General features: G+C 38.1%; 1 protein-coding gene across 5 annotated transcripts in view; it reads right to left on the bottom strand.

Moving 5' to 3' along the window:
- Window positions 1–22,438, bottom strand: part of TANC2 (tetratricopeptide repeat, ankyrin repeat and coiled-coil containing 2) — a 329,189-nt gene that overhangs the window by 66,857 nt on the left and 239,894 nt on the right. For all 5 annotated transcript variants that reach the window (XM_053655892.1, XM_053655895.1, XM_053655899.1 and 2 more), the window contains 3 exons: window positions 14,938–15,219; window positions 10,646–10,779; window positions 587–818 (listed from right to left, as the gene is read on the bottom strand). In XM_053655892.1, coding sequence (XP_053511867.1) covers window positions 587–818; window positions 10,646–10,779; window positions 14,938–15,219 — 648 coding nt within the window. The remainder of the gene's footprint in view (window positions 1–586; window positions 819–10,645; window positions 10,780–14,937; window positions 15,220–22,438) is intronic.

The following is a 22,438-nucleotide window of genomic DNA, read 5'->3' as shown; positions in this document are numbered from 1 at the left end:
TGTACTTAGGCCACAACCAACGACAGAGATGCTGAGGAAAAGAGGAGGAAAGTCATAAGCATGAGAGGGTGAAGGATTCCATTTTATCCCCCCTCTCCCATTAAAAAAAGTCTTTATACCTTTTAGTGGACAATTAAGTGATTATTAGTAAATACAGAGTTGTGCAACCAGGGCTGCCATTTCCCTTGACCTGAACTGTGGAGTAAAAAAAAAAAAAATCAAACAGAAAGACTGAGGAGGTTCTAACCATGGAAGCTCCACAACACCAAGTTGGGGCTGTGGCTTTACTGGTTTATTTGAACTTCACAGAAAGGCCTAGAAGCTCTACTATTTTTAGTATAAGAAAAATACAATCTATTTGGGTATGATAATGAGAATTTCTATAAAGAAAGAAGGAAGTAGAACATCCTGTAGGTATTTTTGTTTTTCAAGTAAAATTGTGTGTGTGTTAACTGTATACTGTAAGACATCAGCTATGGAACATTTAGTTTTGGCAATGTGATAAAAAAATCACTTCCATAAGATGCTCCAGGTGAATGTGGGCTCAAAGCCTTCACCTTTCACCTTCTTTGTACCTCATCTGTACCTTTGTGGAGATTTTCCAGGGGCTCCAGGACTCCCCTCCGGAAAGAGGCCATGGGGTCTTGAACACAGGACCGAAGGCTCAGCATACTCTGGAGGTGAGGCTCCCGAAGAAGCTGCTCCCGATAGGCCGCCAGCTGAGGTGAGCGGCAGAGCAGGGCAGCAACGTTGTGCACAAATTCTGGCACCAGGCAGGTGTAGGCATTATCTGCTTGGCAATAGTGATAGGCAACCACCTACAAAAGAAAGATGAGAATTCAGACAGGTTTATCAGTAGCAAGAACAACAGCCATGGTTATTATGTGCTCATTCTCTAATGTGGTCTTCTCTCTCCCCATTCCTCAACTTTTTCAAGTAAAAAGAAAAGCTGCTAACTCAGAAACTGCTTATCTAAGATCAGAAATTTGATAACATTTTACTGGATACATAGGATACCATAATTATTATCAATTAATATTTATAATTTGATAACTGAGTTTTCCCTCTGGGTCACAATAGGAAGCAAGCCTGAGAATAAATATTTACGTTAATCTAATATTTATTCAGCACGGAGCACTACAGAAAAGAGTCTGATCTTAGGCAAAACATTAGGAATAAAATATTCAGAGAAAAACCATGTCAGTCTCAACATACACATATGTCATCACTAAATTATAGTTCTGCTATAAAGATAAAATAATTCAGATTTAAGAATTATTGTTAAATATTTTGCGAGCACTCTGAGACAAGAGGATCAAAATCAGGTAACAGGAAGAAGTAAAGGAGTGAAATTTTTGTTAGATGCAGGTCTTAAATTTGAAGAACTTAGAAATGTAAGTCTTAATATCATCCAGGGTATGGGCTGTCTGGGTAGAATCTGGAGTTTTAAATTCTGGACTTCTGTTTGTTTGCATTTGCAGAGTTTACTCTTTGCCTAAAGGCAAGAGCAGAGGGTAGTTTTAATCTACTAGACCATTCTGTTGCTTGGTAGTACCCAGAGAAGTGATAGGATTGTGTATATAACACACAGTTGGCAGGGGAGATTCAGCTGGAATATATGGAAAGCACTTGGCATGGTGCTCAGCACACAGTATATGCATAGTTACCTTATCATCATTGCCTTCCTCCTTTTCCTCTTGCTCTCCATCATCATCATTGTCATCATCAAGGTTCTCTCTACTCCTTTTTCAGCCACCAGCTTTGTGCCTATAGGCATTTGAAATCTGCCCTAAGAGCACTCATAGATACACTACTGGGTCTCCGGCTCTTCAATCATCTCTCAGAGAACAGTCATCCATTAAGGTGTCCGGCTTTGAACAGACTCCTAACCTGTAGGTGTGGTCATCCTAGGTCTTTAACAAATGCTGGAAACATCACTTGAAAAAACTACTTGAAATCCCTCTCATTAAGCATTCAAAAATTGAATGTAGGAAATGTCATTACATACACTGGCAGAGACCCAACTGGAATTATCATCTGGAGGGCAGACTCCTTGTAGTACAGGCTTCCCCTGCTAGGTGAGTGTTCTAATAACCATTCTGTATTAGTGTGCCAGCTGGTGTGGTTGTGAGAGGTTGTATTTGGCTTCAGTGAATTTTTAAAATTTAATTTTATTGTAGTTTTTTCCACTACCATTTAGTCCCTACATCCCTCTCCTCCTGGCCAGTGAATTTTTTTGTAAGTTCAATGTAAATACATTGAAATTCTTTCAATGTGTTTGCCCATTTCATGATGGGCGATTTGTGAGTGCATCTGCCCGTACTGTGATCAGTATTCAGCAGTTTTTAACCAAAAATAGCATGATCCTTGGCCCCACCCTCACCATTTACTAGATCGTGCCCCAAATAACTATTTTTTTTGTTTCCCCAGATGAAAAAGTCCTCAAAGGGAAGTATTTTGCCAATGTGGAAGAAGTGAAACTAAAAATGGCAGGAGTACAAAAAAGGTATCAAAATTGATGAGTTCAAAAACTGTTTTGAGCAGTGGAAAAAATGTCTTGAGAGGTATATTATATCAAATACAGAGTGATTTCAATGTGACTGAAAGCTTAAACATGTAAGAATAAACACACACTTTTTTAATAAATAAATTCTGAGTTTTTTGGGCCCCCCTTCATATTTTTGTCTCTTTAGGGTAGGTTCCTAGAAATGGGATGCTGGGTCAAAAAATTTTTGTTTAGTACTGTCAAGTTTTCTTCTAGAAGGATTGTACCAGTTTTCATTTCCACCAGTATGGGGGTGCGTATTTTCCAACAGCCTTGTCAACAGAATGTATTAATAGGTGAAAATGACACCTCAGTGTTGTTTTAGTTCACATTTCTCTAACTGTGAGTCTGAATATATTTCCAAATATTTGAGAGCCATTTTAAACATGGTGTTTGTGTGTGCATACAAATATCTCTTCAAGATAGTGATTTATTTTATTTTTAAAATATATTTTTTTAATTATGCTATTACAGTTGTTCTATTTCCCCCCTTCATTCCCCTCCACCCTGCACACCCCTCCCCCACCATTCCTCCCCTTTAGTTTATGATCACGTGTCTCAAGTTCTTTAGATTCTATATTTCCCATGCTATTCTTGCCCTTCCCCCCTGTCTATTTTCTACCTAACATTTATGCTACTTATTTTCTGTACCTTCTCCCCCCTTCTCCTACTCCCCTGTTGCTAACCCTCCATGTGATCTTCATTTCTATGGTTCTGCTCCTGATCTAGCTATCCTCTTAGTTTGCTTTTTGTTTTAGGTATGGTTGTTAATAACTGTGAGTTTGCTGTCCTTTCACTGTTCATCTTTTTTATCTTCTTTTTTAGGTAAGTCCCTTTAACATTTCATATAATAAGGGCTTGGTGATGATGAACTCCTTGAATTTGATCTTATCTGAGAAGCACTTTATCTGTCCTTCCATTCTAAATGTAAGCTTTGATGGATAGAGCAATCTTGGATGTGGGTCTTTGGATTTCATGACTTGGAATACTTCTTTCCAGTCCCTTCTTGCCTGTAAGGTCTCTTTTGAGAAATCAGCTGACAGTCTGATGGGAACTCCTTTGTAGGTGACTGTCCCCTTATCTCTTGCTGCTCCTAGGATTCTCTCCTTCATTTTAATCTTGGCTAATGTAATGATGATGTGCCTTGGTGTGTTCCTCCTTGGGTCCAACTTCTTTGGGACTCTCAGCTTCCTGGACTTCTTGGAAGTCTATTTCCTTTGTCAGATTAGGGAAGTTCTCCTTTATTATTTGTTCAAATAAGGTTTCCACTTGTCGCTCTTCCTCTTCCCCTTCTGGTACCCCTATAATTTGAATGTTGGAATGTTTAAAGATGTCCTGGAGGTTCCTAAGTCTCTTTTCATTTTTTTGAATTCTTGTTTCTTCATCCTTTTCTGTTTGGTCATTTTTTTCTTCCTTCTGGTCCACTCCTTTGATTTGAATCCCAGGTTCCTTTCCATTACTATTGGGTTCCTGTGTACTTCCCTTCATTTCAATTAGTTTAGCCTTCATATGTTCCTCTAATTTGTAACTAAAATCAACCAGTTCTGTGAGCATCCTGATGACCAGTGTTTTGAACTGTGCATCTGAAAGTTTGGCTATTTCTTCATTGCTTAGATTTATCGGCTCAGGGGCTCTGAGTTGTTCTTGAGCCATGTTTTGATCTGTTCGTGCCTGTTAGGTGTGAGGAGCAGAGCCTTAGATGTTCACCAGGGTAGGGCCACCCAGGTCGTTGGTTTGTGACACTGTATGTGGGGGCAGGGTCAGACAGGGACAATGGCAGTTCCCTCTGCCAGTTCCTGCCACTGGGGCCTTCGAGGCCCGTCTCACTGCTAGCTCCTTCACTGGTTTATCTACGCACGAATGTGTGACCGCGATCAGCCCTCAGTGGGTCCGCCTGCTTCTCCACACCTGGGATCTGCCCACGGCTGCTGGCGTACCTGGGTCTCATGCCTGGGTTGGTCCAGTGGATCTCTCCTGCCCGACCTGCTCTGCTGCTGGCTCTGCCCCTCTTACTGGTTTGGCTGAAGGGTTCATTGTTGTCAGACATTCGTGTAGTTCAATTTTCTGTGGTTTGGCTGTGTTTTTGTTGCTAAAACTTTGTTGTTTTTAAATTTGGTTGTGAGAGAAGGCACAGTGCTTCCACCTACACCTCCATCTTGGTGGAAGTCGATAGTGATTTATTTTTACTCAGAAGTTAAATTGTTGGACCACATGACAAATCTACTTTTAATTTTTTGAGAAATCTCTGTCTCATAGTGCTTATTAACTATTATTATCACTTGTTTAACTGCCTCTTTCCTGCTAGACTGTGAAGCCATACAGGTTATTTATTATACGTTTGTATTTAATGAAAGTTTAATTAATATTTACTGAGTAAATATAAATGTCAGTATTTTCCATTAGGAAATCTTGGGACATTCGACTGAGCACTTATTCATAGTAATTGTCCCCAATCAACTTATCAGGTCAAATTAGAGTCAGTTTCATGTGTCCAGAAGTGAATTTTGCTGTAGAGTTTGAAACACCACCAGTCCTCCATGACAGAATAATCTCTGGATTAAACGCACGTGGGCTGTTATGCTGTGCCAGACCTGCTTCTCTAGGAACTGCAAGTGAACTAAGTAAAACAGTTGCTTGTCTTTAAAATTTGTATTTTGTATTGGCCCTGAGCTTCTTGGCAATCAGTGATCTATAAGTGAATAGTAATAAAAATCTATGGGATGCAGCTATATAGATCTTGAATTATAACAAAGCTAAACATTACCCAAAGCTCACAACAACTAAGTAAATAACAGGGTCCAGACTACCAGACATGGAAGCATACTATAAAACCTTTATAATCAAAATGGTGTGGTAAAGGTAAAAATGAGGAAAGGAAATAACAAATACAACATAAATAGTACCAAGTTCAACACACATTAAGCCAGCCTCTCTGTCTGGTAAATCCTGCATGTAGGACCACTTGGAGCTAACTGATTCAAAACCTGGAAAAGCTACTCAGGAAAGGCCCTGAATGAGATTTGTGTGGCCCTCTACTGTAATTATATCCTTCAGAAGAAATATGTAATATTAACTGGAATACACTTAAGAGATGCCAACCTAGAAAAATCTGTTGCTTTGATTGGAAGGAGTTTCCTCAACAAATGAAACTGTTCTAAAGTGGCAAAAACTCTTCAGTGTTCTCGATTAAGTAGCAGCACAAGAAATGGAAAGAATACTACAAAATAGCAATGACAATGACTGATACACAAAAATTGACACTAATAACTTTATCAAATCAAGAAGTTTTTCAAGGACACTTTTAATTTTCACATGTTAGCTTACTTCATCAAAGTACTAATTGATTTGAAAAACTTATTTAAAAATTTCTGCTTACTGGTTTGTTATAGATAAGAAGCAAGAGTGCTGACTTCTGCTCTATGCTTTTACAGTGCAAACTGGTACACTTGAACTGTAACATGTAGCACAATTACTGGGATAATATATGATCTTAATCTAAGGGGCCATTTCTTTATACAATGCTTAGGATAAACTTAAAATATCCCATCACTATGTGCAAACAGGTATGTTTATATATATTTTGCTTAAGAAAGACATAATCGTGAAATTTAAAATATGAGATCTGTTTAGAAGGTATGTAGCCATGTAATATGAAAAATAAAAACATTTAGTGAAAAAGATAGAAGATACAAGAAGCACTATACACAGGACAATGATACCTCAGTCCCATTCAAAGTAGGCACCTTGGGACCTCACATAGTTCTCCTAATTGTTATCAGCTGCCCTATCATACTTTCCTGAATTTCATCACTGGCCTGAAATCTCTTCCCTTTCAAAGGTGATTTTAGTTTTGGGAAAAGCCAGAAGTCACAGGGTACCAAATCTGGGCTGTACGGGGGCCTGAGTCACTGGCTGATTTGATGTTTCACCAATAGAACTCTACACGAGACATGATGCATGAGTGGATGCGTTGTCGTGATGAAGCTGCCAATCACCAGTTTCCCATAGCTATGGCCTTCTGAATCATCCAAATACCTTTTGTGGAGGAATGTTCAAGCTTAACACAAAATTTGATGCAGATTTGTTACTTTACTTGCTCAGTCATTTTGGATGCGATGGCCACACAGTACAAATGCTCACATGACGGTGTCTATCACCTCTATTGACTCATACAGTGAAGTCGTCATTGTTCACCCATGTGCAATCCAGTCCACTCTCCTTGGCTGCCAGGTTACATTGATGTCATGCAAACTGTTCTCATTATATTAACAATGGATGGGCTTTTTCCAGACAGACCTCATATGCCCCTTCAGTAAGTATAAATAATCACCAATTTTCTACTTACAATATTTAACATTTTCCAAATATTGAATGTAAATATCAATTTTAATCTAAGGAGCTATTTCTTATATAATGTTTACTGTAAATGTAAAAAAACCCATCTCTGGGTACAAAAAATTATTTATATGTTGCTTAGGAAATATACAATCATGGAATTTAAAATGTGATTAGTTTTCAAATAGGTATAATAACTAATATCCTACTAACAATACTTAACATTTTCCAAATATTGAACATAAACATTTAAAAACTTTTTCTCTTGATGAATGAGTGACAATGTAGGGAAACTTAATTCTCTAAGTTCCTTCACCATCTGACATATTATATATTTGTTTATTGGTCTCCTCCCAGCATGAGAATGTGAGTTACACAAGATCAAGGATTGAGTCTGTTTTACTCACTGCTTTAACTTTCGTCTTACATTGTAGGTGTTCCAAACATACATTCTAAATGAATACATGAATGACTGTGATGATGGAAGCTCTCAGCATTCATTTATTTCTAAGATGACATTTATTCTGATTGTTCTAAAGAAGAGGCTGAAGCATTTGTAGGAAATATTTATTAAAAAAAAGAGAGATCTGCACCTGGCTGGTGTAGCTCAGTGGACTGAGTGCGGGCCTGCAAACCAAAGGGTTGCCAGTTCAATTCCCAGTCAGGGCACATGCCTGGGTTGTGGGCCAGGTCCCTAGTTGGGGGTACATGAGGGGCGACCACACATTGATGTTTCCCTCCCTCTCTTTCTCCTTTCCTTCCCCTCTCTCTAAAAAAAAGAGAGATCCATAAAGTTGCACTGAGTTAGTGATGAATATGAGGGAAATTCTAGACTGTTCTCAGAAGCCCACTCATAGGTGCAGGCCTATAAGTGGGGATAATTAAAAACGCAGTTGGAGGGAACATGCTGTTTCTAGCTCTGAGCCAGAGTGGATTTTATCAGAATCTTATGATATTGCAGGTGACTCTGTTCCTCATTACTAAGTAACCATGATAAAGAGACTGCTTTAAGTACTGGAGACAGACATTTTACATTCTGCTCTTCTCTTGAAAAATCCTCAAAAATAAGAGCGACAATGAGAGAAATGCAAACTCCATCTATAGGGATCTGTATTTATAATCTTAGATTATAATATATAAATATGGAACCTGTATGCATCATTCCTAAGTGACTTAACAAACAGAAGGAGGTCAAATGAAGGCCAGTTCGAGGTAATAACAGAAATAAGTCAAATCATCAGTACAACCTCAGAAAAGCAAAGGAGTTAGAAATACCAGGAACTGTGGAAGATGGGGGCGAGGCAGGGAGTTGAAAACACAGGAATTATTTGAAGTTTATATCAGGAGCAGTTAGATCCCCAGATCCCCATTCCCATTCTGCCCAGCAGGTGACTACCTTCCTCCCATAGGAGAGGAAGAATCCACCCATAGGAAAGAGAATTTTATTCACTAAAAAAGCCAAACCAGAGGCAATCTATACTTAGGGACACCACACACAGAGCAGGTAGAGATAAGTTCAGGACTGAAAACAAGGGGCTGAAGTAAAAGTCTCTATAACAAACAAAGAAACTCCAGCCTTCTTATGCCTGGCTCCAGAATTCTGGCACCCAGGATATATAGCCTCAAGGGAGATTGATAGATTCTTTGCTAAGGAGGATGAACACCACAAGAAAAATCAAAACAAAACTAATGAACACTGACTTTTGGGTATTTCCAATAAAGGTTGGTGGGTCATCTTAATGCTCTATAGTTAAGATGTGCCTAATTATTAAAGAGATAAACTGCATTAATAAAATAAGAACAAGATAAAAGAAAAGGGAACTGCAGAGAAAAAAATTTATCAGAAATTAAAATCATGATAGCCAAGAAAAGATTTTTGTGAAAGTGTTGGAAGGTAATGTTGAGGAAATCTCTTAATGGTAGATCAAAAACCGAAACAGAAAAACAAAAGTACAGAAAACAGGAGAGAAAAGTTAAGAAAACTAGAGTACCAGTATAAATCTACTTTTTGATTAAAAGGAGTTGTAGAAGGAGAAAACAGAGGAAATAGTATGAGAAAATTACTATTTTTTTAAATTTAATTTATTTATTTTTAGAGAGAGGGGAAGGAAGGGAGAAAGAGAGGGAGAGAAACATGTATGTGCAAGAGAAGCATTGATGGGTTGCCTCTTGCATGCCCCCCAACTGGGGTCCTGGCCCACAACCAAGGCATGTGCCCTGACCAGGAATCGATCTGGAGACCTTCTGGTTTGTAGGGCAATGCCCAACCCACTGAGCCAAACTAGTCAGGGTTGAGAAAATTATTAATAATAAAACTAAACCAATTTCCAGAATCAAAAATATCTCCAGAGTTCGCTAGGTACCAAGAAAATAAATGAAAGACCCAAAACAATGGCAATAAAAAGAGAGTACTAAGAAAGAGAAAAAAGTTGAGAGGAAAGGTATATAAAAGATTAGAAATAAGAATAGCACCATATTATTTAATAGCAATAATGGAAGTTCAGGAAAATAGAGCAATGTCTTAAAAAATTTGAGGGAAAATAATTTTTAACTTAGAATTCTATACTATGTCAAACAAATAGTATGAGAATGAAATAAAGTTGCTTTTGGAAACATTAAGTCTCAAAAAACTTACCTCCTATGCATTCTTTCTATGCATTTAGAAACTACTGGAGGATGTGCTCCACCAAAGTGAGAAATAAAAACCAAGAAAGAAGATGACGGGGATGAAAAACACAGAACAGAGGTGCTAAGAATTTCAAGGACAATGACAGGTGACCGGCTTTGAGCAGCACGGGTCCAGACCGAGCTCAGTGGAGGGCTCTGGGGTGAAAAATGTAACTGATGTGGGAAATTGGACTGAGAGTTATTTTACAAAACTACTAAGGGTTATGGAATGACTTAGCCTTAGGTCTGAAGAAAAATAAGCAAATTTTAAAATGAGGCATTTCATAAATCCAGGAAAAACAAAATCGCTCAAGAAGGAAATCATTATCCTTAGTTGTTATCCAGTTCTACAGTGAACCATATTTGCATTGTACGGACACTGAAAATACCACAATATGGATTCAGTCAAAAACCATGATAAAACTGCACTGAGGTGAACGAGGGAGGAAAGAAGATAAAAGAGCTAAAAATCATCCATAATAAGAAGCAACATATAATGTATACAACTGCTAAAAAAAATGTTACAGCAGTATAGAAATGTTGATTAGAATATGAAGGTAACAATCAGAGAAACAGTCCGAAGGGCTGCAAGTGGCTGCCTCTGTGAAGAGGGCGGGATGAGAGATGGAAAGACTGTAGGTTTTTATTATGTCTTTGAGTATTATTTCATTTCCTAAACTATATGCACATATTACTTTGATAAAAATAGTAATCTAAAACAAACATATAAAAATATTACAGACAGTACAGTGTAGCAGGACAAATTTTGAATCAGGAATGAAAGTAAGAAACTATTGATTACTCAGACTGTAATCTTGGATAAACCATATAACTTCACTGAGTCTCAACTTCCTTATCTTATTCATTCCTTTCCAACTCTAAGATTCTGGTTCTGTAATAATAAAGTATTTTTCTAGGAACAGCAAAGGAAAAAAACCCTTTTCTCCATGTTCTCATGGTATACCCGTTTATTTCTGTTCACTTTGCCTAGGGTCTCCCTACCTTCGCCCCCTTGATGTTAAAATGCCTACATTTTGGTGCTGGCATTTTAATGCAGGCATGTTGATAGCATGCCTACAACCTGGGAACCGACTGTACCTGTGAGGCCAGTCTTCGCATAGCCTCCTCCTGCCGCCTGCGCATTTCTGGAGTTCCTGGACAGCTTCCACTGGTGATGGATGAGTGGGCTGAAGGTGGCTGTGTGAGTGGCAGCTCTCTGTTGGCATCCACATCTGGATTAAAAAGATTAAATGTTTGCATCAGACAATCAAAACTCTGAACTAAAGGAAGACTGGGTTAATTCCATTTGTTCTATGATCCAGCAATTCTACTTCTAGGTATGTACTCAAGAGAAATAAAAACATAATGTCCACACAAACTTGTACACAAATACTCGCAACAGCCAAAAAGTGGAAACAACCTAAATGTCCCTCAAGGACAATGGGTGAATAGTTAAAATGTGGTACATCAATACAATGGATTACTACTTGTCAATAAAAACCAACGAGATACCGATCTATGCTACAATCTAGATAACCCTTGAAAATACTACACTCACTCGGAGAAGCCACTTACAAAAGGCCGTATGTTGTATAATTCTCTTTATATGAAATGGCCAGAAAATAGAATTTATATGGACAAAAAGTAAATTAGTGGTTACCACAGGTGGAGGCAGGGAATTAAAGGGGAGAATGGAAATTGACTGCTAAAGGACATGAGTTCTTTCAAGAGGATGGAAATGTTCTAATATTAGATTTAATATGAGCAATCTAATATTGATTGCTATATAATTCCAAATATGTTAAAAAACATGAATTTAGCAATTTAAAGGGGTGAATTGCATGGTATCTGAATTATAGCCCAAGAAAGCTGTTTTTTTAAACAATTTCATTTATTCATGCTATTTAGAAAATGTCTTACCTACTACTAGAAAGTACAGAATAAATTTATGAATATAGATCACACTTTAAAGCGAGTGCCAAAAATAAGTAGACTGTTATTTGATGGTCAATAGGTACTGAAGAGGAGGAGGAATTAGGGAAGATAGTTCTCTTTTAACTCCCTACCACTAGGACTAACTGTGCTGTTTTTCCTTCCAACTGGCAGAGTCAATTGCCTGGTCACTGGATAGAGTTCTGAAAAATTGTAGAAGAGCAGGTGTGGGAGATAGGAGTGAAACAAGCTTGAAGAAATGTGTCAGCTGAGGTCAAGTTCAGTGACTGTCACTAGTATTTCTGTTGTTCACTCCCTCTGCTCACCCCATTCCCCTGTATCGGTATGTGATTTTGTGGGTAATTAATGAATTATAAATACCCTGTCTTCTACCTGTTTCCTTTTCAATATGCCTTCTTTTATGTTCACATCTTTCCTTTCTGTTTGGCATTTAGAGAATAGTAGAAATAAAAGTTAACAGGAAATCAGTGGGCACAGCAAACTGGTAAAACAGGCTCCTGAAATGAGCAGAGTAGGGAAGATAGTGGTTATGTATTGAACAGATGTTTGGGGGCTTGGCAGCTGTTGGCAAATGTCAAATCCAAATAATAACTACACTGAGACTTTTAGTGATAGGAAAATATGGTCTTGTATTAGGCCAAGCTTCCCTAACTACTGTACTGGGTATGTTTGTAGTTAATGTAATGATGTCTAAATTATACAACGGGTCTATTTTCACTAAATGTTTTTGCTCTTTGTGTGTATGTATTGGGGGGTGGGTGATGGTGGTGGTTGGGAAGACTGAGGGGAGTCAGGTCTGGGAAGGGGTGTAGGCGGAAAGCAGGATGACAGGCTACTGTCTGCCTTGACAGCTTTTCATAACTTCCCAGGGAAATGACAAGGAGGGGGCGAGCTGGGGGCTGGTGTCTGTGGGGGAAGGCAGAGCCAGGCAATGCAGTACTGTAGGCTAAACTGCTCACATCTACAGCAGTGCTGCTCAGTGCGGAGGAGGCAGGGCCAGAAGAACGAACGGCAGATGATGCAGAGATGGGGGGTGCTCCAAAATTTTCCACTTGTTTTCATTACTACAACTACATCACTGGTATCACTGACTGAGGGTTAGGAGAGCCAGTGGCATTTCAAATAAACTTATCCAAGCTTAATGTAAATTAACCTCTGTAAACAAGCAAGCCAACTTTCTATACAGACATCATTCTTATTCTGCTACTGCCAGCTACGTTTCAGTGCCAGCTCATACACAGATTAACGCTGAAAAACAGCTTGTACTTCACATCAGTCACTTATCTTGACTCTTCTTAAGGACTAATGGTTTGTTTTTGGTTAAGATGGCAGAGGTAGGCTGTAGCTTGGCCATCAAGAGATTATAATACAAATTATTTTGTTCAAGGCAACTGCTGGCTCTGGGTAATTCTGATAAATACATAACCACATATTCTACCTCCTTTGACACCTTTTCAAGTTTTGAAAGCTAACTATGAGGCCAAATCTATAGTCTCAACACATGGATATTTAGCTCACGAATGAGACTGGCCAGTTATTTTGAGAGTTCCTCTGGGGATAAAAGGCAAAGGATATTAGAATTTAATAAACTACCTTGAAAGAACCTCTGCTTTGGGGAGCACATGGGCTGTTTGCTATTAACTCTTGCTCTCCCAGACTTTGTGGGGTAGCAGGGACAGACTCCCAGGTACTTCTGCTTTCTGAGAAAGCAGCTCTTCTTGCCCTTGGCATTTATCCTCTGTCATGCGTGATTCTACCATTCTGTTATCTGCAACAGTGATAGGAGTCAGACAGCCATTAGCTATCTGCTTTTCTTCCTGACACACTCAAATAGTTAAACTCTTGGCTTACTCAGATAAGTAGTTTGGTGTGATACTTAAGCACTCAAAGAAAAATGCTGGAATTGGTGTGGAAAAGTACTTTCAACCATGAAGATGCTCTTAGAGTCATGGAATTTTAGCATAGGAATGAATTTTAAACATTACCTAGTCCCACTTTCTCATTTTACAAATGAAAAAACTGAGTTTAATGAATTAAAGTAAAATCCTCAAAGTTACAAGTACAGTCAATTTGAGAGTTGGGGCTCAAACTCCAGGCTCTTGATGACCACGACACTGTGCCAATCCACCTCAGAAAGCTTTCCCATGGAAACTAAGCATGCCATTACTCAGTAACTCTTTCACAGCAATTCTTACCATACCCTGTAAATAAGGACTCTTGATTCAACCAGTTTTCTTTCTAGACTCTAATTCTTCTACATATTAAATATCCATAAATTTACCTAAGGCAATCTGTCTACTTAATGACATGCAACTACTAATTAATTTCAACAGGAAGTCAGGATGTGTGGTGGGTGTTCAGGGAATTCCTGTTGAGTCTCAGTACTGTGCTAGATCCTGTAATGACTATATTCTCAAACCATTCCTAGTGGATGCTGTTCTGAAAACTCATGGAGAGCTAGACTGAGCTAGACTAACAGCAATAGTTTCATTTTTTCCCCTTTTGTTCCCTTATAACTAACAGAAACCAGGTAGACTGGTTCTGTACACACAGTACATATAGAAAGAACATCTATACATTTCCTTTTATCTCTTTTATTCAAGTGATTTCTACCAAAAAGAAGAACAAAATGGGTAAGAGAATGGCCTCTGGAGAATGAGACTCCTTAGGTTTAAATTCTAGTTTCACCGTTTACTGGTTATGAAACCTAGGAGGCTTGCTGAATGTCCCTAAGCCTCAGATCACTTATCTATGAAATAAAGATAACAGGACTGACCTCATTGGCTTGATGAGGACTGGATAAATCAATTATTTATTAAGCTCTCAGAGAGTACCTAGCATTAGGGACCATATGAATATTTTAAAAATAAATAAACAAACAAGATCCTGATGGTGATCATTAAGCTGTGCCCTGCCTGGGATGAAAGAAGCAAGGATAGATATATGAGATTTCAGCATCTTCTCACAAGAAAGCAGGAGAAACCCTTCAAGGACACAGTAAAGTTCAAGCCCAAGCAGTTCAATACTAACATCAATAGCAAGGAAATGAAGGCCACTAACAGATTGTGCTGGTATGTAACAAGAAGATATGCACACAGGCTAAGTAAAGCTGACAGTGATGGATGCAAACAGCTCTTGTAGGCAATTGCTGCAGTCATTTTCCAAAGGACAGACTAGCCAAATAGCCAGCAGGGAAGAGCTGTAAATTCTTTTCTGAAAGCTTCCCTCCCCACCCAGTCACACTGAGGTGATTGTTGGATATATGGGTCAAATGTATACAGAGTATTATATTCTTTCCCTCAACTCTGAATTAACGGTCCTCATGTGCAATTCAGGTTTTGCAGATCAGAAAATAAAAGAACATGAGATAATATAAATATGTCAGAAAAAAATGTTGGAGCTACAAAGCAAGGAGATCTTTAAAAAGGAATACATACGTTTGGGGGAGGCATGCGGGCTGTCGGAGGCGATCTGTCTCATCCTCGTTCCGTGGCAGCTGAGGGCCACAAGCCTGGAGATGATAGCAGTTTTGCCGAACCCAATGTTTCCCACAATAACTACTCCTTGGTTCACGTTTGCATTTGAACTTTGAAGTTGAGCATCTATTTCGTGGAAAACCCAATCCCGGCCAACAAATACTGACTCCGTAGTGATGCTGGGCACTTCAAAGAGCAGAGGCTTCAAGGAGATATCTGGAGGTCTATAAGGTGCAAAGCGAACTAGAAGGAACAATAAGAAAACACAGAATTTAGGCCAAGCCATCAACACTGAGAGAAATAAAGAAAAAAAGCACTAACTTAAGAGTTGCAGTATGATGGTACTCTGGCTTATTCAGAAAGTAATAAAACTCTGATTTTGGTTCTACACAGATAAGCAATGGCAGGCAAGCTAGAGCCATGTGATACTCTAGTTGACAGAACACAAATACTGTTGGAACAGTAATAATTTATGGAACAGCCAGAAAGTCAGGGTAATATTCAAAATTATTGAACAATGGGGGTGGCTAGCATCAGCAATCCAAAGAGATGCACAAGTAGTAAAAAGCAGGGTCCGTAAGGCCTCGTCCTATACCTGGAGATAACCTTTTAGTTGTTGGATTGTAGGGAGGCGCAGAGTTGGAGTTCCAGGGGAGAGACCACACTGTGGCCTGTGATGGGAGTGGTATTACTGGGTCACATGGAGTGCTACAGTTAACTTTTTGAGAAATCGTCAGGCTGTTCTATTTTACTTTTGCTACCTTTTTTTTTTTTAACAAAATACACATTCACTATAGGAAATTTAGGAATAGTAAACAAAGTAATAATTGTATTCCCACTAGCTAGAGAGAATCACTATTCACATGTGTTCTGAGTTTTGTCTGTACCATATACACTTATTTTAAAAATAAAAAATAGGATCATATGATAGATACTGTTTCATAATCTGCTTTTATCACTTTGCAATTCCAGAGTTCTGAAAAAGGTGATTCTGTCAGACTTGCCAGCTTCATGGCTGCTTCAGTGGAGGGACTGATTCTTACAGTGCCTTATTCCACCATTTTCCATGGTGTCACTTGATGGCAGGGGACTGCTAACCACTCAGTGGATTTCCTGGGTATCTTGGTGCTCTTGCTGGGCAGACACTTAAACACACATGCTAAGCTCTGAACAGTCACAGGACTCTCAGGGAGGAAGGAGAAAACAATGAGTCAGTTGGCTTAAGTCTAATTAGGCCTAGAGAGACCTAAGGTCACACAGAATTTAGAGAACACAGAACTGATTTCAGAACTAGAATCAAAATCTAATCCTGCCTCTGAAAGCCAGGTTTTTTTTTCTATTATGTTATGTTACAACTGTTCTTTAGGATGTCACTATTAAATGTTAAAGTGACATGAGTTCTCCCACTGATGATCAGAACTGATAGGCTTAGCTGACATGTGAGACTATCTTCTAGCTCCTTTAGCTTTCCTGTGCTTCCCTTTAGGAGCTGCATGCTTCACCGGAGATGACCTTTCAAGAGAGAGAAAAGCAACTTAGAGACCCTCAGTCGCTTTCTGAACTAACTTACCTCTTCAGGTCTGAGATTATTTTGTACATCAAAAAGGGCTTTCATGAATACGACTAATGTCAATTTATAATATGGAATAAGTATAGAATCAATTTGAATGCTTAAGTTTTGGGGGAAAAATTCTATTAATGTAACTTGTTCTCATGTTGATATAATCTCTCATATTTTATTCTACTGAGAAAGCTTTGACATTTAAGAAGTTATTTTAAAAATTTTCTAAAAATGTAATCAATTCACAAAAACCTCAAGGGAAGAACAGATAAAATTAGCCCAGTACCATATGGTAAAACAACTACAGATACCAAGAACAGCCTAGAAATAATTTCTGTACCTCCAAAACTAAGGCTTTTGTCAGATCAATGTGATGATAAAAAGCCATACTTCTTATGTACCAAGAATAAATTTGGGGCATATGAGTAAGAAAGCACTTTGGCCTATCTTGTAGGACATGTAAGCAATGAATATTCTCTGTGAAGTTCATATTCCTAAATAAATGTTTCTTTGTTTCGGATATTAGCTGGCTTCCAAGAGATTTCACAGTCAGAAACCAGTGAAACAATCCAGTGAGAAATTACCACTGCAACATAGCTGAGCTAAGGGAAAAAGATGAGCTGATCCATACTGTTTAGTAGTACGTGTGGCTTTCTTACCCCTGGAGCTCAGGAAATGGTAGGCCCAGGATTGCAACAGAGTAGGAAGGCCATCCCATCTTTCTCAAAATATGCCAATAAAGTATATTATAATTTATGTAGAAATTTTGTAAAAAATAATGGGTGGATAAAGACATGGGTAGATGGATAGACATGTGACAACATAGTAGAATGTTAATGATATAATCAAGGTGGTGGGTATATGAGTGTTTATTGCAGAATTCTTTTATTATTTTGTGTATCTGAAAATTTTCCTAATACAAGGTTGAAGGAAGAAACAGGAAAAGGGAAAAACATTACAATCGGGCACACAAATAAGTCAAACTTTGGAAAGCAGTTTTAAAAAGGAATTTAATAACCACTCCAGGCTCAGATCAGTTTGTGTATCTCTTCTATGTAAATTAGGCTCATAGCAGACAAATGAATTCTCTCTAGGAAACAGTCTCTGTGAGACTTCCAATAAGTATAATTACATATCTAGGCTTATAGAGAAAACTGACCTTTATTAACTAAGATAAACATTTAAAAAACAAAAGTGCATTAAGGCTAACAGATCGGCTTGCTCAAATGCAAATACAAACAGCTGCTGCAAGGGGAAAAGGGGAAGTGGGGAAGTGGGGCAGAAGAGCTCTAACTGGATTTAGTCTAAAGCATATTTCCTCGTGGGAAACAACTGTGAATCATCTTAAAAGAAGTCAGCCACAGGACTGGCTGGAGAAAGGGTTGTGTGTAACTCAGCCAAGGTCTGGTGCAAACAGGAGCAGAGTTGTATTTCCTCACATTCTTCCACAATGACTGTACAGTCTAGCCTGGAAGCACCTCTGTTCCTCAGAACAAAAGATAACTTTTTAGGGTTCATGCCACACATGCTATTTTCTACACAAAGCAGAAGAAAAGCACATGTGCTTCAGACAAAACCTGGTATCACAATAGCACTAAAGAGGAGTAAAAAAAAAAAAACACCTTATTTTTTTTCTTAAGAAATACTTAAACCATCTGTCTACTGAATTTCTAGGAGGCTCACTCTCCCATTTACCCGAGTCAAAACTCTTTAGTGTCTTGTTTATTCTTGGTACTCCAGAATATGACTATAGTAGGCAGCTTTTCCTACCTCTGGAAATGAGTTTTTGAAGAATGTAAAGGAATCTGAAGCAGGACATAAAGAACAATAGAAACATGATATGGTCATTCCAGATAACTTCTGTTTTAAAAAAAGAGTAAATAAAGCAGAATCACTTCTTGGGTCAGCAGGGAAACATAGTATAAAGTGGGTAAAACTGTGGACTCAGAGCCAGATGCCTCAGTTTGTATCCTGTTTACTAGTTATTAGCTGTGTGACCCTAGGATAGTTACTTATGCTCTTGATATCTCAGTTTTTCTTATTTTAAAATTAGGTAAAACAATGATTCTGTGAAGATTAAATGAGTTAATGCATGTAATGGGCCTAGGACAGTGCTTGATTGTTAACTGTTAGCTGCTATCACTAGCCACACTGTCAAGCCAACAAAAGACATCAGTGTAACCATAATCACCACCCTCCAACACACAGAACATGGTGGGGGAGACCCAAACCCCCCAGAATTTATTTATAAAAAACTGTGCATTTATTCTTATATGTTTCAACTTTCTTATGCAACACACCTATCAAGACTTTTTCCCATTACTCACAATAGTTTTTGACCTCATCGATTTTGACACCCTTTAGTGCTTCTGCCTTTTATTGTTTCACCTCTTCCACATCAGCAAAATGTTTCCCTTTAAGAAATGTTTTTCATCCAGAAACAAAAAAAAAGTTGCTCTGGGTGAGATCGGGTGAATAGGAAGGGTGGGGCATGGGGTTCTTGCCGTTTTTGGTCAAAAACTGCTCAACACTTAGCATGGTAGGGGCAGATGTGCTCACAAATCATCCATCATGAAATGGGCAAACAGGTTGAAAGAATCCTCAAAAAATTTCACTGAAGCCAAACACAGCCTCTCACAACATCGCCAGCTGGTACACTGATACAGATGGGTTCCTAGAACAGTCACCTAGCCTTGGAAGCCTGTAACACAAGGGACCCCCTCCAGAAGATAATTCCCTCTTTTTGCACCCCCCCTTGTATATACTGACTCTAAGCCCATTTCCCTTTGAGGTTTCTGACTTACCTCCCTGCCTTTCGCCATCCATTGTTTTGAAAGAGTCATGCTTGCTATCTTTGCTTCCCTCGCAATAACTCATCCTAGCCTGGCCTCCTCCCATTTTGTTCTTCTGAAATGGTTTTGGTTAAAGTCACTGAACATGTTCTAAATGCTAAGTCCAGAAATTTATTTTAAGTCTTCATGCTTTTTAACCATTCCTCAGTACTTAACACTTTTAAATAGCCCTCAGTTTTTGAAATACACTCCTTTCTTGGGCTTAAGATGACACTTTCTTCTAGTTCTTTTTTGGGCCCTCTCCCCCGATGTATCTTTTACTGATTCCTCCTCTTCTAGCCATCCCTAAAATATCGCCATTCCTAGGTTACCTCACGTAAACAGCCAGCAAATGTATGTATCTGACATGATGATGCCAACCCTACGCTTCTACCCTCATATCTCAACTCACTCTACCGCAATCACCCAAACTATTAACTCCATATTCACTACTACAATTCTTGTCATATGAAATGTATATTCAATAACACTTAATAAGTGAACTCATGAATAAAACAGTTAGTACAGATTTTCCATTCTCAACTGCAGTGAAGTGTGTGGATAAACTTCATTTTATTAGAACAGGGAGGCTTGGGGGGAGTAAGTTATAGGATGCAAACCCAAGTCTTTGAAAATCACTGCTCTGTACTATGATAATAAAAGGAAATAACTCATTTTTTAGCCACCTTTCGAGGATATAATCCTGTTTAAAGGCTACTATCGTAATCATTAAATAACAAGAAAGGGAAGAAAAACTGTTGTTTTTCCCAGCTCTGTGCATATCATAAGCAAAGCCTAGATGTTGGCCAAGGCACCAACAAAGAACAGTATTACCACAGGAAGTTGGGAGAAAAAAGGAAATGTGCCTTAGATAAAGTGTCCAGAGAGGGCAGGACAGATTTTTTTTAAGACTATTTTTCCTTTTTAAAAGAAAAGTTACTGAGAAGGTTGCATTCATTTGGGTAACTAAGATCTCCCTAATGTGAAATTTATTATTGTGAAAAAATGACCACATTCAATTCTTCATTACTATGGGTACAATATGTATTTTAGCTTCTAGAGAGCATAATTCTAATACCAAAACAGTCATTTTCTAATTAGAGATGGATAAATAATCCAGTCACTTTACCTATTAATTTTCTTTTAAAAAATGAATTGAATTTTCACTTCTGGTCAAGATAGAATAAGATTTACCCTCCCACCTAAAACAACCCCCAAACAAACAAATCTCTGAACAAAATATAGGAAATGAAGGTTTTCAAGATACTAGACAAAGGCAATGAAAAATAGCCTCCCTGAGATCCCTGAGAGATGGAAAACAAATGAGACAAACCCTATGCCCACTTATTACTTCGAGGAAATTTCTAGGTGGCCATGATATGGGGAAGGAGAACCCAGTTAGAGTCTGGCCAACTCCCTTAGTTGAGGAGATGGAGCTGAGAATCCAGGGAGACTAAGACAGCAACTCTTACAAGGACAGAGCACTGGGAAGAAGGGAGCTGCACAGAAGGAATTCTGAAGAGCTGAGGATGCATAACCGTTGAGTAATGAACAGAGTACTGGTTAGCACATGTGTATAAGAAAACCACCCAAGACAAGGAAAAGACCTATACAAGAAGATTAGAGAGAAAAGCATTCAGTGCTTATATTAATGGTGCCTCACAATTTACACGACAGTGGGTTGAATACTGAGAAAGGTCTTGTCTCAGTAATACAGAATAACAATACCTGTAATAAATATTGTTCTGGTCTTATTCAATAAAATTTTAAAGGCAAGATGCAAAATTAATCGCACTGTTTCCAAGTAACTTAATATTCCAGACAGAAGGTGAATAATATTTATAGGAATACAAAAATATCCAACACCCACTGAGGTAGAATTCACAATGTCTGGCATCCAAACAAAGATGATCAGTCATACAAAGAAGCAGGAAAATATCAACCATAATTAGAAAAAAATCAGTCAATTGAAACTGAACCAAAACTGACAGAGATGTTAGAATTAGCAGAGAAAGATACTAAAACAGTGACTATAATCAAAAGTATGAACACAGAAGATAAAAAAGACCTAAATTTGACTTCTAAAGAAAAAAAATACATCAGCTATGAAAAATACACTACATGGCGTTAATGACAATTTGGTATTATGGAAGATGAGTGACCTTCCTGGAAGAGAAGGAAATAAAAACTACCCAAAATTAAACACACAGAGAGAAAAGAATCCTCTAAAATAAAAAGAGCATGATCAAACTGCAGGACAACTCCAAGTGGCCAAATACAAGTGTGAATGAAGTCCCTGAAGGTGGAGGGAAAGACAATATATTTAAAGAAATAATGGACAGCTATGGTATCCATTTCATCAAGTTTTCCAGACTTGATGAAAACTATAAACTCACTGATCTAAGCAGCTCAATGAGCCCTGAGCATAAGATATATGAAGAAAATGACACATATGAAGCAAATGACACCAAGGGATGCTGTAATTAAATTGCTCAAAACAAGTGATAAAGATAAAAGTCTTAAAAGTACCCCCCAAATAAAAAGACACATTAGGAACAGAGGGACAAAGATAAAGATGACAGCAGATTTCTTTTTAGAAACAATGTAATTGAAAAGGCAGTAGACTGCAACTTTAAATTATGAAAAGGAAAAACCCATCAACCGAGAATTCGATACTCAGTGAAAATGTCTTTCAAAAACAGTGATGAAATTATTTTCCAGCTTTTATATGTCTGAAAAAGTCTTTATCACCAACAGATCCACAATATAAGAAATGTTAACAAAAAAAAGTCCTTCAGGGAGAAAAAAACCACCATCAGATTGAAACATGGATTAACACAAAGAAATGAACTGCACCAGAAATGGTGACTACATGGATTACTATATAATATTTTTTCTTATTTAAAAAAATCTTGAAAAGGTAACTGATTTTATATGGTGAGGTTTATAACATTTATGTAAGTAAAATGTCTGACAACAATAACATGAATGAGTGAAATAAAAACAGACTACTGCAGAATACGGTTCACATAACAGTCTTTTTTTTTAAAAAAAGGATTATATTTATATA

Source organism: Artibeus jamaicensis, unplaced genomic scaffold (genome assembly GCF_021234435.1).
Source record: "Artibeus jamaicensis isolate MK-2021 breed Jamaican fruit bat unplaced genomic scaffold, CSHL_Jam_final contig_1998, whole genome shotgun sequence".
Lineage (NCBI taxonomy): Eukaryota > Metazoa > Chordata > Mammalia > Chiroptera > Phyllostomidae > Artibeus > Artibeus jamaicensis.
The sequence above is the reverse complement of the archived record's forward strand: the minus strand, read 5'-3'. Positions and strand labels throughout refer to the sequence as shown.